The 17,323-nt window shown below is 44.6% G+C and overlaps 1 protein-coding gene across 5 annotated transcripts in view; it reads left to right on the forward strand.

Moving 5' to 3' along the window:
• Positions 1-706: 706 nt before the first annotated feature.
• Positions 707-17,323, forward strand: part of ADRA1A (adrenoceptor alpha 1A) — a 115,441-nt gene continuing 98,824 nt past the window's right edge. For all 5 annotated transcript variants that reach the window (XR_002125909.1, XM_019659560.1, XM_019659562.1 and 2 more), the window contains exon 1: positions 707-2,254. Coding sequence is in view for 4 of the 5 variants with exons in the window: in XM_019659560.1 (XP_019515105.1) it covers positions 1,372-2,254 (883 nt within the window). In the remaining variant the exon portion in view is untranslated. The remainder of the gene's footprint in view (positions 2,255-17,323) is intronic.

Below are 17,323 nucleotides of genomic sequence, written 5' to 3' on the forward strand. Positions count from 1 at the left end.
GCCACCACCATACACACACCAACAGCCCACCTGGGTTGGCTCGAGGCTCGAATCCTCCGGGACCATTGACCCATGGTTTGGAATGGATTCCTGGACAGACTTAGGGTAGCGCTCAGACCTCGGGACCCGCCAGGCTTTGCTCGGGACCTGGCTCTCAGGCCGGCTTGGCTGGTCGACAGACACGCGCGCTCCACACACCCAAGTGTGAATTCCTCCGGCGCGAGCGTGCGTGTGGCACTGGCCCTGAGTTCCCGGGTCGCAGCGGTTTTCTCTCCCCCGCCGGCCTCTCCAGGTGATTGCGAAGCAACCCATACAAGTGGCAACCGGGTAGATCCTCCGGTTTCTGCCAGCTCGGCTGGGTGCCACACACTCGGCAGCCGCAGTCTCGCCTCGCGGGCTTCGGAGATAGTAATTTCGCAGTACAGTCGCTCGGCACCTGGCCGTCAGGCGCTGCAGTTTGGACTTCATTTGCTTGGGATTTCCACCCAGCCGGAGGCGGCGCGGCGGAGCGCACCAGGGCAGCTTCCCAGCCTGGGCACCGAGCGCCGTCCCCCCTTGCGGCGCCTCTGCTGCGGCAAGGCCAGCCGCTCCGGGACTGCAGAGTCCACGGGGCTCCCAGCCCGGTCCGAACCGTCGAGCGCCGCACGTCCTCACTCCTCCCGGCTCCTGGCTTACACCCTGACTTTCTCTTTGCGCTCTTTCAGAAGGACGCGGGCATGCAACGCTCCGCAGCCGCCTGTCTTGGCAAACGTTTCACATCCCTGTCCCCAGGCATGTGCGCCTAGAAAGAAGCTGGATCTATCACGAGTCCACGGCGGGCCAGCCACACTGTGGGTTACTGCGGACCAGAAGAAGTGCCCAGATGTCAATGGTCCCCGCCTTTGAGAGTCGATGACAGACCGGTACTTGCTTGTGGTTTGGAGGGAGACTGGTATTGGATTTTTGAATTCCAAATTACATGCAGAATGCTGAATCTTCTAATCAAAAGGGATCAGACAGTGCAGAAAACCGGACTTCCGTAATTCTGGGATTGCGTTTTGCAACTTGTCTCCAGGTTGGCACCAAGCCTCGGGTCGGTAGGGAGTTGGGACCTGCGGCCAGCGCAGCGGGTGAAGGAGGTCCGCGAGCAGCCCCGAGCACTCCTGGCCATGTCGCCTTTAATGCCCTGCCCCTTTGCGTGGCCTTCTGAGGGTTTCCAGGGCTGGCCGGGGTTGCTACCCACCCGTGCGCTCTCTGTCACCCCCAGCCAACCCCAGCGGGCAAAGCTCCCCCGAGCCGAGACCTTTTGACTCCCTGCTCCCTCGCTCCCGCCTCCGCCCCCGCCCGGGGGTGGCCCTCGAGACACGGACCTCGCCCAGCCCAGCAGAGACCATGGTGTTTCTCTCTGGAAATGCCTCCGACAGCTCCAACTGCACTCACCCGCCAGCACCGGTGAACATTTCCAAGGCCATTCTGCTCGGGGTGATCTTGGGGGGCCTCATCATTTTCGGAGTACTGGGGAACATCCTCGTGATCCTCTCCGTGGCCTGCCACCGGCATCTGCACTCGGTCACTCACTACTACATTGTCAACCTGGCCGTGGCCGACCTTCTACTAACCTCCACCGTGCTGCCCTTCTCTGCTATCTTCGAGATCCTGGGCTACTGGGCCTTTGGCAGGGTCTTCTGCAGTATCTGGGCGGCGGTGGATGTCCTGTGCTGCACCGCGTCCATCATGGGGCTCTGCATCATCTCCATCGACCGGTACATCGGCGTGAGCTACCCGCTGCGCTACCCCACCATCGTCACCCAGAAGAGGGGTGTCATGGCTCTGCTCTGTGTCTGGGCGCTCTCCCTTGTCATCTCCATCGGGCCTCTGTTCGGCTGGAGGCAGCCGCCCCCTGAGGATGAGACCGTCTGCCAGATCACCGAGGAACCCGGCTACGTGCTCTTCTCTGCGCTGGGCTCCTTCTACCTGCCGCTGGCCATCATCCTGGTCATGTACTGCCGGGTCTACGTGGTGGCCAAGAGGGAGAGCCGGGGCCTCAAGTCTGGCCTCAAGACCGACAAGTCGGACTCGGAGCAAGTGACGCTCCGCATCCATCGGAAAAATGTCGCGGTAGGAGGCAACGCGGGGCCCAGCGCTAGAAACAAGACGCACTTCTCCGTGAGACTCCTCAAGTTTTCCCGGGAGAAGAAAGCGGCCAAAACTCTGGGCATCGTGGTCGGCTGCTTCGTCCTCTGCTGGCTGCCTTTTTTCTTAGTGATGCCCATTGGTAAGTCTTTACAACACTTCATCTTCGTATTTAGGGTCTTCGCCCTCTTCCCCTTCTGCTACCCCAGACTCACAGTCGGGGGTCGATGATAAAGGATCTGCATTTCAAACAGCAAAGCTAGGAGAGCAGTTAGGAACGCCTCCCTTGTAGAACAGTGAATTTTCATTGTCTTTCTACTCCAGTCTCATTTACATGCTCTCCTATGGCACTTTTTCAACTACTGTAAAGTAGCTTCCAACTGATACAGATGAATTGGTCTCTTTAATAAGAACACCAACTTTCCTCAATGCCTGTAAGTATTGGTTTAATTTAAATACATCCTTCTTTCAAGACTCAGAGCCTCCACCATGCACCTAGGCAGGGGCTGTGGAGTGCCACTTCCACCTCCGCTTCTGTGGACCTCAGATTCTCTTGACCTAAAAATAAGCACCATGCTTATTCTGGACAAATGTGTAATTTTCTTATTAGATTAGATTATTCCTAAGGGCCAGTTATAATGGTCTGCTTATGCTCTAGATCTGTGTTAATTTTATATTCTGGATTCAGTGTGGAAGAAGACATGGTGAGCCACTGACACACACAAAAAATGATTTTATGTCCAAACCAATGTAAGCTTTAAAGAATTCAACATAATGTTTCCAGTAAGTACTTTCCCCTTTATTTTAACAGTAAATATGAAGGCAAACTCTACTGTTATCCAAAAACATTTGGGAAGTTGCAAATGACACTGTTTGAAAATAATACAGTAATGCTACAAATCCAAATTTTGCAAATGCTAAATTAGCTGTTGTCAAAACTAATTAGCTCATTAGAAGTATCAGCAAGCTGATCCACTTGGCATCTATCACTGAAAGGCCTTCGTGAGATCCCAAAATGGTTGTTGGCTATTTTTAGTTTGTGAGCTCAAATATAAACGCGCACATTGGTTATCCACTAACTCTGGTAAACAAAAAATTATGATACAAATCAATAAAAGTCTTTCTCCGACACTTAAGAGCCAAATTTAACTGATATGTACTTAAAGTACTTTAATTTATAACTCTGTAATGAAAGCAGCTATTATTTTCTGAGGGCCAGCTCTGTTTCAGACATTTGACAAGGCTTTCTATTTCATTAGTCCTCTCAACAGCTCAGTGAGGTATGCATTATTATCCTAAAATCACAAGTGGGGGTAAGGAATTCTTCAAGTTCTGGAGTTTCACTGTCTAATTCTATAGCCACCAGCTACATGTGGCTATTTAATGTGAATTAAACAAAAGAAAATTAATATTCAGTTCCTCAGTCCCACTAGCCACATTTCAAGTACTCAATAGCTCCATGTGGCCAATGGCTACTGTTTTGGACAGCTAAGATACAGAACATTTTCATCATTGTAGAAATTTCTATCTGATGGGGCTACTCGAGAGGCCTTTTTGAGTCCACTAGCTGACCTTCCATTGAGCCTGCCCATCATTCCTGCTTACTCTGCTCCTGAAAGTACATCAGAGCTTTGAATTTATTTAAATAACACTCTTTACCTGAGCCACTTATCTACCTTTCTGCATGCCAATGCTTACTTCCTCCTGGAATTCGCACATTTATTCATGCATCTATTCACTCGTCAAGTATTTATTGAGTACTTGTTCTAGACACTTAGGATGAATAAGGCAGAAAAGTCCTTGCCAGTGAGATGTTTATATTCTTTTGGGGGAGATAGACATAAACAAGTAAATATGTGCCAAGAATTCAGGATTAATAAGCACTGTGTAAAAGGTCAACAGAATAAGAGGATGGACAGTAGTAAGACAATGGGAGGAGGGTGGTCAGGAAAGTCCTCTCTGAAGAGGTGGTGTTTGAGCATACACCTGACTAAAGTGAAGAACAAGCTTGCAAAGTCTGGGAGGAAGAGCTTTCTGGGCAGAGGGAACAGCCAATGCAAAGATGGGAAAGAACCTGACTTGTTCAAGGCAGAGCAAAGAGGCTAGCATGGATGAACTATAGAAATTAAAGGTGAAGACAAGTTCAAAAAGAGGCTGAGGATATAGACAAGGTCAAAGTAATGTGGATTTGTTGGGTCAAAGTATAATTTGCATAATATTCTAATTGTGATGTGAAGCCATCCTATCAGAGGGTTGGAAGCAGGTGAGTGGCTGGTCTTATATTTTTAATGGATCATTCTGGTTGCTGGGTGGAGAGTGGGCTGTTTTGGGAGTGAGAGTGGAAGCAGGGAGTCCAGTTAGGAGGCTGGTAGAGAAGTCAAGGGAAGAAAGGTCTTGATGCTCTCCCTCAGATGAGATAGGTGGAAGAGGTGAGAAGTGATCAGATTCAGCACTCATTTCAAAGGTGGGCATAAGGTGTGAGAAAAAGAGAGGAATTAAACATAATTCCCAGGTCTGGGGCCTAAGTATCTGGGTAAATAGTGCATTTTACTGAGATCAGGAAAACTAGAGAATGACAGAGTTAAAAGGGGCTGGTGGGAGAGTAAAAGACGAGCGTTTATTTTGTATAGTCTATGTCAAGAGGTGTCCATTCAATACCTAAGTAGAGATGCACTGCAGGCAGCTAGACATGAATTGAAGCTAAGAGGCGAAGCTGGGCTACTATATAAACTTGGGACATGTTCAACATATTTAAATGCACAGGAATGGAAGGATCTATAGGAGAAAGTATATAGAGAAAACAGATAAGAACTGAGCCTCTGGGCGTTCTGATATTTGAGGGCTGGGCAAAGGAGGAGAACCAACCAGCAAAAGAAATTGAGAAGGAGTGGCCAGGGAGAAGAGTGCGGGGGTCCCGAAGCCAAAGGGAAATGCTTCAGGAGAGCAAGAGTACTCAGCTGTGTCACACGCAGCTGCCAGGCCACATCAGAGGAAGGCAGCATCGACGTTAGATGGGGCCAAGGGGAGGTCCATGCAGATATGAAGAGGTCCTTTGAGGATAATAGTCTCAGTGGAGTGATGGAAACGACAGCCTGGTTCTGCGCTTTCTAGAGAGAGTGGAAGATGAAGAAGTGGAAACTGTGAAAATAGGCAACTCTTTAGAAAGGTTTTGCTAGACCGTGGAGCAAGGAAATAGAGTATAGTGGAAAGGATCTAGAGAGAATTCTCAAAGGTGGGAGAAAAGATATCACGTCCATATTCTGATGGGAATGATGGAATAGAGAGACGCTGGTAGTAGAGGCAAGGCAGGAGATGAGAGTCAGTGCCCAAGTGGAGGGTTGGGAAGTGATGAAAAAACACAGTGGAGGGGGAGAGGTAAAGGTCTCTTCAGAATATATTTATGTCCTCAGTGGAATAAGTAGCAAGACCATCATCTAAGAGAGAGGAAGGAGTAAGAAATGATGATGGTTTGAGGAGCAAAAAAATAAAAAAGATGTGAAGGGCCTGCCGAATGGCTCAGTTGCTTAAGAGTTAGCTTAACAGTGCAAGCTCTGAACAACAGGGCCGCCGGTTCAATTCCCACATGGGCCAGTGATGCTGCGCCCGAGCTGAGCTGTTGCTGAGCTGCCAACAGGTGGCAGGATAGCTCAGCTGGTGAGAGCACATGCTCCTAACAACTAGACTGCCTGTTTGATGGTGGGCTATACCCGCCCTCAACTAAGACTGAACTCAGCACTTGAGCTGAGCTGCCTGCCGCCTGGATGGCTCAGTGGATAGAGTGTGTGCTCTTAACAACAAGGCTGCTGGGTTCGACTCCCACATGGGATGGTGGCTATGCCCACCCGCAACTAAGATTGAACACAGCACCTTGAGCTTAGAGGCCACGAGCTGCCAACTGGCAGCCAGATGGCAACTGTTGCCCTCCACAACTAAGACTGAAGAACAACAACTTGGCTGGTCCCCCTCCCCAATTTCTCAACATTGTTCTCCTCCCCCAATTTCCCAATTAAAAAAAAAAAGATGTGAAATATTAATCTTTGAGGTGACAGAGTAGATAGATTATGGAAATTTAGTAGAGTCGCCAGGAGGTCCTGTTGAGACTTATGGTCATAAATTTAAAGTAAGACCAGTCAAGAAGGTTGTGTGTTGCTCTTTAACTTCTAGGATTCTAGGGACTGTTCTAGGGACTGAGGATTGTAGGGACCATTACTGATGACTGACTTGATCTTAGGGACCACCTGAAGAGAGGATGTTTGGGAAGGGACATAAACTGGATCAAATTAGGGGCCATACTGAATAGATGATGGAAGAAGCTCAGGTGATGATAGGGGACTGGGAGTCTGGGACTCTGGGTGGTGACTGAGCGATTACTGGGGACATGAGCATAGTGGGCTGGGTCCTGCGGTCCTCTAGAGGAAGGGGGACTGGTCTAATCAAAGCCTCCCTCTTAGATCTGCTCTCTTGGGGAAGATGAGGTGAAGATATTATGATGGAGGGGGGTTGCAATAAGACAGGAGCACCCAGAATCACTAGGTTTCCTTTAAATCCTAATGTGGTGTCACAGGAGGGAAATTGAAATTTTATAGTTAACAGTGTCCAACCAGGCTGCTCAGCAGGACGAAAGACCCCTAAACCTATCAGATCTGTGATGCCCAATTTCTTGACACCACATGAGTAAGAGACTGTATCTTCCAGGATTTACTGACTGTATAATAAGTACCAGGTACTGAGTTAAACAGAATAAAAAGATGAATAAAGCATATTTCTGGCCCCCAAGAGCCTCACAATCTAGTTAAGGAGACAAATTAGCGACAATTATCCCAAGTCCGTGAGATTGGTCCTCAAAGCGGCATTATACAAGTGCTAAAAAATATAACAGTTAACCCTGTCTAGAGGTCACTGTGGAAGCTTCTAGAAATACCGCTGTTGACTGAGCAGGGACTTGAAGGCTGACTACTTCTGCTGGGCCATCAATGGCATTTTATTTGTTTTTAGTAACTAAAGTATATTTTTCATGCAAAATGTAAACAGAAGAATAAATACGCCATTATATTATCATACACAAGGGACATAAGCTCTTAAGTATGACAAGTACTCTCTTGGGAAGAAGAGGTTATCGGTCTGCCCTAGGCTGCCAGAACAGTGGGATTAGAAGCTAAAACCAGGGCAGACATGGCTGTGGTATATGGAGCTGAAAAGCAAAGCGCCCACGTGTGGAAGACTTGGCCCAGGATGATCAGGTGTGTGAGTGAGAACTCTCCGTTTTGTCCCCAAAGGCTGTCCTCTATACAGTGAAAAGGCTGTCTGCTCCCTGCCTCCACACGCCCTCCCTCACCAGCCCCTCCCCACCAGGGCCTCGGGACTGAATGGTGTGATGGTAGGTAGGAAACTGACTTCCCTGCTCTCAAGTCTACATCTTGTCAGTCTTGTTTTCTTTCTGCGCCCTAAATGTTTGGCTGAAATTCAGAGCCCCTTTGTGAGTGGGGGAAGCACATTTGAGATTGTTGTCAGTCATGTATACCTTGGCGTGAATGTTTTCTAAAAAACAAGTTCTGATCATGGAGAGGAAGGGAGAGAATATGAAGGTGTTAGCCGTCAACGTACGAAAGAAAGAAGGAAGGGTAAAAAAACTTGCATCCCTTTGTCTAGAGCCCACTAGCTTCCAAGGTAGTGTGCTGGGTGGAAAAAACGTTGGCCCGAGATTGAAACCCAGGCTTTCTTTTTCATAAAATACAGGCCATCGTACAAGGCAGCTGGTGATTTTATCAGACTCCATATGATTCAGAGACCATCACTGACATATGTTGACATGAGGATATTGCCATGAGGAATGGGTGCCCCTGGAGGCCTGAGAAAGAGAGAGCATTCAAGAAAAAGGGATGAAAGGGGCAACATTTACTGAACGCGTAATTATGTGTCTGAACTCTGAATATCTGATCTGATTTAAATACATAAATAAGCATTATTATTGGACCTGGTCATTACTATTATCTCTGCATCAAAGGAGGCAGCATTGGGCTGAGCTGTGACTCATGTAGACATACAATATTTGAGAATTATGTTAAAATAAAAAAGACAGCAGACAGCACAGTGGTGAGCAGGGAAAATATGTTTTAAAATAGGATGTTTGCAGGAGGCAGAGCTGGCAAGGGGCTTGTCAGGTGAAAGCAGTGAGGCAGAGAATGATTCATTCATTCATTCAGCAAAATTTTATTGAGCATCTACTATATGTCAGACAGCAAAGAACCACTGGAGACGAAGGCAAACACATCCCTGCCTTAATGGAGCTGAAAATATGCACCACTAAATACATAGCAACGTTTCAGAGGGTTGTATGTGAAAATCAGCAAGGAAAAAGGGCAAGTACATATAATGACTTCTAAATGACATACAATGACTCTAACTCTTGTGGATTCCCAAGATAATCAGAGACTGTGTTTCCTGCTGCAGGTACAAAGGGATTGGGCCCCTGATTTTTATGGAAAAGGTTGATCTCTTGGAGATAATGGCGTGGAGAGAGCCTAAGAGCCATTATGATTTTAAGATAAGAGACCAGTTTTTCAGTTACTCTTACTACACCGCAAACCATCCCAAAATTTAGGGGCTTAAAGAAACACTATTTTATGGCTGGGATTCTTTGGGTCAGGAATGAGTCAAAGCCCAGCTTATCCAGCTGTCGGGACCGGCTGTCAGAATTGGTGGCCTCGCTTCCTCCCGTGGTCTAACCCAACTTTCTTACAGCTCTCCAAGAGAGCCAAGGCAGATGCTGCCAGGCTTCCTAAGAGCTACCCAGATACTGGCCCAGGGTCACCGCTGCCTCATTCTGCAGTGAAAGCAAGTCACGAGGGCAGCAAGTCAGTAGGTTCAAGGAAATAGACTCATTTCCTGAGGGGTGAGCCACAGAGAGCTACAAAGAGGGATGGGGGGATTACTGTGGTCCCCTTGCACCATGTCCCCCTCACAAGCATATTAAACAGAAGTTCTTCTTTATTTGCCTGCTATTTATCGAGAACTTCCTATATGCTGGGCTTCGTGCAATGATGCACTGACTAAAAACAGTTGGGAGCCTTGCCTTCCTGCAGACTTCTAATCTCCATGGGGAGATAGACATTAATCAGATTAGCACATAGAAATCCAAAACTACAGTGAAGAGGATGTGGGTGGTGCCTTGAAATATCTATTGAAAAATACCCCTGAGCAGGGAAAGGCAGAAAAATCTTGTTGGGAAGAAAGGCTTGACCTACAAGCTGAGATCTGTAGAATGAAGAGGCGTTCAGTGGCTAAAAGGGGAAGGGAGGGAACAGAATGGGCAAAGACTTGGACAGGGCTGGCCTGATATTGATGAAGGTTTTCCAGAAGGCCAGTGTGGCCAGAGCCAAAAGGCTAAGAGATAACTGCTGTTAGATGAAGCTGGAGAAAGAGGGTCTGGATCAAAGAAGGCTTTCGAGCCATTCTATGAGTTTTTGTTTTTATCCAAAGATGACCCGAAACAGGGATGCCATGATCAAGTCTACATGTCAAAATATCAAAGGCTTAGTGAGAAGAAGACTGTGGATAGATCAGTTGGGAGACCTTTCCACAGCTCAGGTGAGAGAGATACTGCCAAAACAATCTTCCTCCCATGCCATTGAAAACATTTATTTCCGTGAGCTGCCGCCAAGCTCTGGAAGGCCTCTTTTGTCATTGCCTCCAGAGCACATTTATAAGAAAACCTTTTGCCAGTCATAAATAGTATAACCAGAGTTGGTTTTAAATTAATTTGGGCTCTTTCCACAAGAGGAGCCTGTCAACAAAGATTTACCATCATATTCAAAAAAATGTGCTGCAGGCTCAGAAGACATCTACAATGCATCCTAACAATGCTCTGAACAACAGCTGACTTTCAAATCAGGCTGCAGACAGGCCTGACTTGAAGGAGACAACCCTTGGTGACTGAGGCACTGTTGTGATTGTGACTTCATGGCTTCAGGTTTGGCTGTGAGGACATGTTTCTAAGGCCTTTTCCTTGTCTGGCAGGTTTGCTGTCTTTCAGCCTTGCTATTTGGTTTCAGCTGGGCACTTGCATAGTGGCTTCTCATTTTTAAATTGCATATGTTTTTACTATTTGCACAATCTTCCCCCATATTTCAATGAGTCATTTATATTTTGACTTTTGTGATATGAAATTGCCTGTCTGTGCTTTTGGGCTATATTTCATAAAGCTATGTATTTTTATTTCTTTTCTATTTGTAAGCTCCTTTTATACATTGACGACATTAATGATTATTTATTGTATAGACTGCGTTGTCAGTTTTCTCATGCTATATTCAGATGTGCTGAGAAAATGGAGCTTTTTAATTTTCCCAAAAACCACTGTGATCCTTTTCATGAACCTCTGCAGAAACATACACACACATTTTAGTGAAATCCAAAAGGCCCCATCAAATCTGATCATTTAAGCAATGTCTTTATATACTTAGCCATTTTTGGATAACTCAGCCTTTCAGATTTGCCTTTCAGTGAGCCAGTGGGCCAGGGCTCACATAGCCTCACGGTGGGGTGTGTGTGTGTGTGTCTGGGGGGAATAGCAAATTAGGGCCCTCGGCTAACCCTTCGTGTTGATTTTTAGTGTCCTGCACTGGGGAGGCTGGTTCAGTCTAGTGACTGGTCCCTGAGTACTAGTCCCTGCCATCATGCCCTTGTCCCCGATGAGTCCCTAGGAACCATTGTCCTGCTAGCTGACCCAGCCCCACTGAGTCTTGACTGCTGCAACAGACACTCAGGGTTTGTCCGTGACTCCCTTTGGCTCCTGGCTGGGGTAACACCTGCTCTGCTGCCATTAGCCAGGGAATCACTTTGTCCCTCCAGCGCCCACGAGCACCTTTCACAAGCTCCTGAGCCAAATCCTCAACACCTTTCCATCTCTGTCTGAACACATGGAGAGCCCTGTGTGTTCCTTCCACATCACGCCACACACGTGTGCCAGCCCAGGCTGGCTCTCCGCCCAGTGACACTGGCTGCCACTTTAATAGATGTGGTAGCCCTTCTATGTCATCTCCCAGAGTGGAGGGTGGGAAAAAGTGACTTTACTCCCACCCTTATCTTCTTAAATACCTCTCTGTTCCTTTTTGAGAGGGGAGCTCGGAACAACCTACTGCCTCTTTCCCCTGTCTCCTTCTCCATTTTCCCCACAGTCTCCCTGTGGAGGGCAGCTGCCCCTGTTTCTGGCTAAAGGGGACACTCTTCTGAATCGTGTCCTCCTGCTTGCCAGGCTGGTGTCCACCTTTTATGGAATCAAAATGGCAAATGGACGGCAGGCAGACAGGGAGATAGGTTTACTAAAAAGGGAGTCAAGATGGGGGGTATTTAACGTATTATAACCCTCATATCTATTTAACAATTCTTTTCTTTTTTTTTTTTGCATTGTTGGGTTTTTTTGCCTTGTATTGTTTTTGTGGCTTTTAACAGTATATGGACATATACCATTTCTTGTGTAGTCACATATTTTAATCTGTGTTTTCATGGATTGTGCCTTCTCGGGGATTCTTGGAAAGATCTTTCCTGGTGTGAGTCAGATAACCTCTATTTTTCTCCTGGTTCTTTTAGAACATCATTTGTAATCTACCTGGAATTCATTTTTATATGTTGGTAGGTAATGTCTAACTATATTCGTCATGAAATGGTTAGCCAGATATGCTTAAAGGACATTGAATAATCTATCCTTTCCTGTCTTATTTGGAAAACCACCTTTGTTATATTAGAATCTTGCATCTATTTTGGGACTCCCACTTGTGTCCCATTTATCTGTCTCTTTAGCATTGGTGCCACATTATTTTAATTTCTATGGGTTAATAATACATTTGAATATTTTCTGGTTTAAGTTCCCTGGATGAATATTCTTTTTCAAAATTATCTGGTCTGTCCTTGCATATTCATTCTTCCAGAAAAATTCTAGACTCCTTTTGTCATGTTATACCTCTCCCTCCCCCAACACACACACAGTCACATATTAATCATGTTTTTGGATGTATAGATTAATTTGAACAGTGACATCTTTATCACAGAGACCTCCTCCTGTTAAGACATATGACATGTCTTTCTATTTACTTCCCAAACTACTTTAGAACTATTGTTTACACTTTACTTTTAATCACACTTACTAACATGTGCTGGAAAACTGATTATGACAATGAAGTTGGGAAATGCTGCTTTGGTATTTCGACATTAGATATGACATTGATTATTGGTTTCAGATTAATACACTTCATCATTTCAAGGAAGTATCTTCCTATAGTTTATGGAATAATTTTATCAATAATGAATTTTTAATTTTATCAGTGCTGCTTTTTTGATATTCATTCATATTAACCTTTTTGTTGAAATTGATTTGATAAATGTGATTTCATAAAATTATCCTCTGTGTATTCTTGGATTAAAGCCTATCTGATCAGTTATTACTCTTTTTTATATTGCTGCATTATACTAAATAGTTTATTTCTGCTTTGCATCTGTATTTCTATGTGAAATTACTATGTTTTATTTTATTGTGCTATCTGTGTCACATTTTTGTATCAAGTTTATGTTAACTTCATAAAGCGCATGGTGACACTATATTTTTTGCTGCAATCTGGAACAGTTTAAATAGTGTAAGAATTATGTGTTCCTTGAAGGTTTGAAAGAACTTGGCCATAAAACATTTGGGCATAGCTCCTTTTATGGATGCAATTCTTGGAGACGGGTTTCTATTTCTTCATGGATAGTGGGCTATTATGATTGTCAGACTTGATAATCTTTGTTTTCTTATTTTCCATTTTCCTTCTCATTGAGGTTTAACCTTTTAGCATAGAATTCTACATGAAATTCTTCCCCCCCCCCCAATATTTCCTTTCTTTTCTATCTTTCTCATTTCCCACATCATGGATTGTGTTTTCTTCCTTTTTGTCTTCACTGAGAAGTCCTGAAAGGTTGTCTATTTTATTGGATTTTTCAAAGAATCCATGTCCTGGACCGCTCACGCTGGCTGCTGGCTACACATGGTAGCCCATGGCAACCCACCTGCTGTTGCTGGCGACTCACAGCAGCCCAGCTCCAGGTTGAGCTGTTGTTCAGCATCTTAGCGGTAGAGGGCATTGTCACTGGCCCTCATATGTGGAATCCGAACCGGGGCCCTCTGGCTTCCCAGGCCAGCTCTTAACCAACGCGCCACTCGGCCGGCCTGCCCATCTTTTTATATATTAGCTTGTGTATCTTCCATCAAATGGATTTTTTATAGTCAATGTATTTAATCTGGATATTTGTCTCTTAATAAGTATTCAACTGATTTCCACTGATTATAACACATATATTTGGTATGATTTTTGTCTTCTGGTTTTATGCTTTCTGGCTTCTGGCTTTATGTTTTCTTCCTTTCCTTTGTTGTTGATGTTGTTTTTTTTGTTTGGTTTTTGTCTCTTGCAAAATGAACCTTATTTTTTTTTCCATTGCTTTTTAATTCTGCAATGTTTTGGAAAAGTCTCCTATTTTAAATTCTACTAGAGGTTCCCTTCAAACTTTCCAAAAGCATTTTTTTAACCTTCATTTTTCTTACCACTAGCCTACCACCCACCTCTGCCCATGTAAGGGAAGCAGTGTAGCACACTTTTCTATTTTCTCTTCTTTCTGAAACCTATATCTTTCGGTTAGTAACATTTTGCAATTTAGGTCAAGATCATTTCACTTAAATGATTATATTACCTATTTTGTCTTTTGTATCTTTCTCTAATTTAGTTTAGTAACACTAATTGCTTCCTTAATATATGCTGTGATTTACTCATTCATGACCTCTGGATTTCATTTTACCATGTGGAACGGGGGCCAGCAAACTAGGGCTTGTTTTTGTAAATAAAGTTTTATTGGAACACAGCCATGTCTCTTTGCCTACAAATCACCCACGGCTGATTCCATGCTACCATGGCAGAGTTGAGTAGTTGCTACAGAGACTGCGTGGTTCACGGGGTTTAAAATATTTACTATCATATTAAAGAAGAGTTCAATGTCAAATAAAATTTTACCAATAAAGACATAAGCAAAATACATTTTCTAAGCCCTTACGTGCCTGAGTCTTACATGAAAGGCCTTCTCTGAGTATAGATCTCAAATTGTGTATTTTTTTTATTTCAAAAAACTGTTGTTGTTACTCCTTTGTCTCTTCCTATTTAGTGTTTTATAAGTGACTTGAGGCCAACTTGCCTATTGCTTTTTGTCACGTAGTCTCACTATGTATTTATTTTCTAGCCAAAATGCTTGTAGAATTTTTTCCTACTTAAATGAAAAAATATCTCCAGGAAATTTCTGTTTTGGGGGGTGTTAAGCTTTCACTGCTATTTCCTGGAACCACATGCACATGTTTGGCGTCCAGTGTGAAAGACAGTGTCCCGTAGTAATCACTTCCTCTGTCTTCTTCTTTCTCTTGGAATTCAGATTAGTTATATTTTGGATCTCCTATATCTGTTCCCTTCTTCTTTTGCTTTTTTTTCTCATGTCAGTCATCATTTCACTGTTTTCTTCTGACTTCCATTTGAATTTCTCATTTGGGTTGTATTTGACCTAGATAGCTTTAGCAATACACAACCTCCTCCACATTCCCTCCACTCCACTCTATTTTATTGGCACATGGTTCCATCTTCAATATTGCTGACATTCCTTTTATAATCCTAATAGCTCCTTAAGTCTCATTGCAATACACCTTAGAGATTTTCTCCATATCACTGTTTTAAAGGTAGACTTTGGCTCTGGTTCCTCAGGTGGCTAGCTTCTTACTGAACAGCTGAATCTTTTCAAGTGAACAGTAATTCTCTTTTTGTTCAATCTCACAGAGGATGACCGAGTAATACAAGTTTAAATGGGCTCTGTTTGGAACTGGGTGGGTCCCTGATCCACCCAGAATCGGATTAAGAGGAGAAGGAAATAATTGTCTTAATTGTAGCTTGAATTTGCCAGAGTACAGATCTATTTATCCACAAGGAGCAGAAAAAGAGATAGAAGGAAAAGGTCTCACTTTTGTGCAGCAGAATTTCTTTGTTCTGTTTGTTTGGCACGGCGGGTGAAGTGGCCTCTCCTCTGGGTGGCACGACAGGTCCTGCATGGCTTCCCTTTGCTTGTCTGCTGACTTTGCCTGGGAAAACCAAGGGGCTTCCCATGCTGTGTGGACCTGAGCATCAGTACTCTCCTCAGACACTTGAGGATAACTGAGCTTTGTCTTTGAAAAGCTACTCCTGAATCTGCCGGTGTCCCCAGTGTCTGTTATTCCAAGCCCCTGGGGTTGTCACTGAGCAGCAACGTGAAGCCATCTTACCTTTACTTCCTGTTCTTGAAGTAACTGAGGACTCATCTGCTCTTCATTCAGGCTGGTCATGTTCAAACTGTAGTTTCTGGAGTTTTCTGAGAGGTTCTGGCTTATGGGTATTGCCCTTCCCTAGTGTTTTCATCAGTGATGTAAATTTCATCCATGGGTGTATTCTTTAAGATTCATTAAGAATTTAGAAAGAGAATGAGGAAGTTCAGCCTGATCTAGAAGTCACTGTCTCAGCTCAGTGGCATCTATCATTTCCACATGGATGTCAAGGTGTGAAAGAAAATGAGAATAACCTGAGGTGTGATCATTTCCTTTGGTACCATGGCAATTTGTTGTTCAAGACAAAGCAGTTAGAAGAAGATACCTATGGGGTCAGACAGTGACAGAGTCTGTGTGTGTGTGTGGTGTGTGGTGTGTGGTGTGTATATGTATGTGTGTATATACATGTATGTGTGTGTGGTGTGTATCAAAAAAATGTATACACATTTTAAGAAAGGAAAACTGTATTAAAATTGTAATACTCAATATATACCAATAACAAAAGATGAATACAAGTCACGTTTGACTTCTGCAATTACAAAAGGTGCTAAAAGTGGTTACCATCAGCGTCCAGACACTTCTGATTATAGCGAACTACTGCTTGAGCAACGTTGACCAAAGTGTCGACTTGCATACATTTTGGGGGCACCCCTGGTATATAGTATATTTCAGTAATCTGAGCCTTCTCTTGTGGCCCTGAGCACAAGAGGACTAGATGAAATCCTATGAAGCATTTAACACACCTCTTTCTAAGGAAAAGACGTGAAATAGTTCATGTATCTGATGTGATAGGTGGTTGTCTAGTTCAAGCTGCTACAGTGCTATAGTTGAATACCACAAACTAAGTGCCTTAAACAACAGACATTTATTTCTTATAGTTCTGGAGGCTTGGAAGTTCAAGATCAGAGTGTAGCATGGTCGAGTTCTTGGCGAGTGCCCTTCTCCTGGATTGCCGATGGTCATTTTCTCACTATGTCCTCACATGGTGGAAAGAGAGCCAGCTCTGGTCCCTTCATCTCCTTATAAGGACACTAATCCCATTCTGGGGGCTCCACCCTCATGACTTCATCTAAACCTAATTATCTCCCCAATGCTCCACCTCCAAATACCATCACACTGGGAGTTAGACTTCAACTTATGAATTTGAAGGGGACACATTCAGTCCAGAGCATTGGTTCTTGCATGCCACGTACTGTGTCTAATTTAATTCCCAGAACAAGACTGCAAGATAGAGGTTGCTATGCTCTTGTAGAGAAGCAGGAATTGAGGCACAACAGAGATAAAGTGACATCTTGCTGGAGCTGCTTGGCTGCCTTTCCTGAAACAGAGGAGAGGGGTCTGGCCATGAGTTAAAAGCCTTGGCTTCTGTCTCCTCATCTGTAGAAAAAGGTTCTTGCATGGGGCCAGTGGCTTTCCAACTTCTCAGCTTCAGAACTCCTTGTTCAAATAAAATCCTACGCAGAAGCCCAAGATATAAAACTGATAAAAGTGGCGCTGTGCTGGTTGAAGGGGACCCTGGGTCCTGGAGGCTCAGCCCTAGCCTTCCTGCCAGCAGTGGCCGCTTAGGGGCTCTGGAACACAGCTGCTGCCTGTGCTGACGGTATCTGATTCCAGCCTCATTAAATGGTATCAGATGAAGTTCTGGAAGTTTGGGGTGAATTTTCAAAGGAGAATGGGGTCAAGATGACAAAGGGTAAAACAGCTGTCATTCTGAAATGCTGGCAGAGCAGTAGTGTTTGCCCAAAAAGGGTTTGAAAAGGGAACATTACACCCTTCTTTCCTCCATTCCTCCCTCCCTTCCTTCCTTCCTTCCTCCCTTCCTTCCTTCCTCCCTTCCTTCCTTCCTTCCTTCCTTCCTTC

The sequence above is a fragment of the Hipposideros armiger genome, unplaced genomic scaffold (genome assembly GCF_001890085.2).
Source record: "Hipposideros armiger isolate ML-2016 unplaced genomic scaffold, ASM189008v1 scaffold_301, whole genome shotgun sequence".
NCBI lineage: Eukaryota > Metazoa > Chordata > Mammalia > Chiroptera > Hipposideridae > Hipposideros > Hipposideros armiger.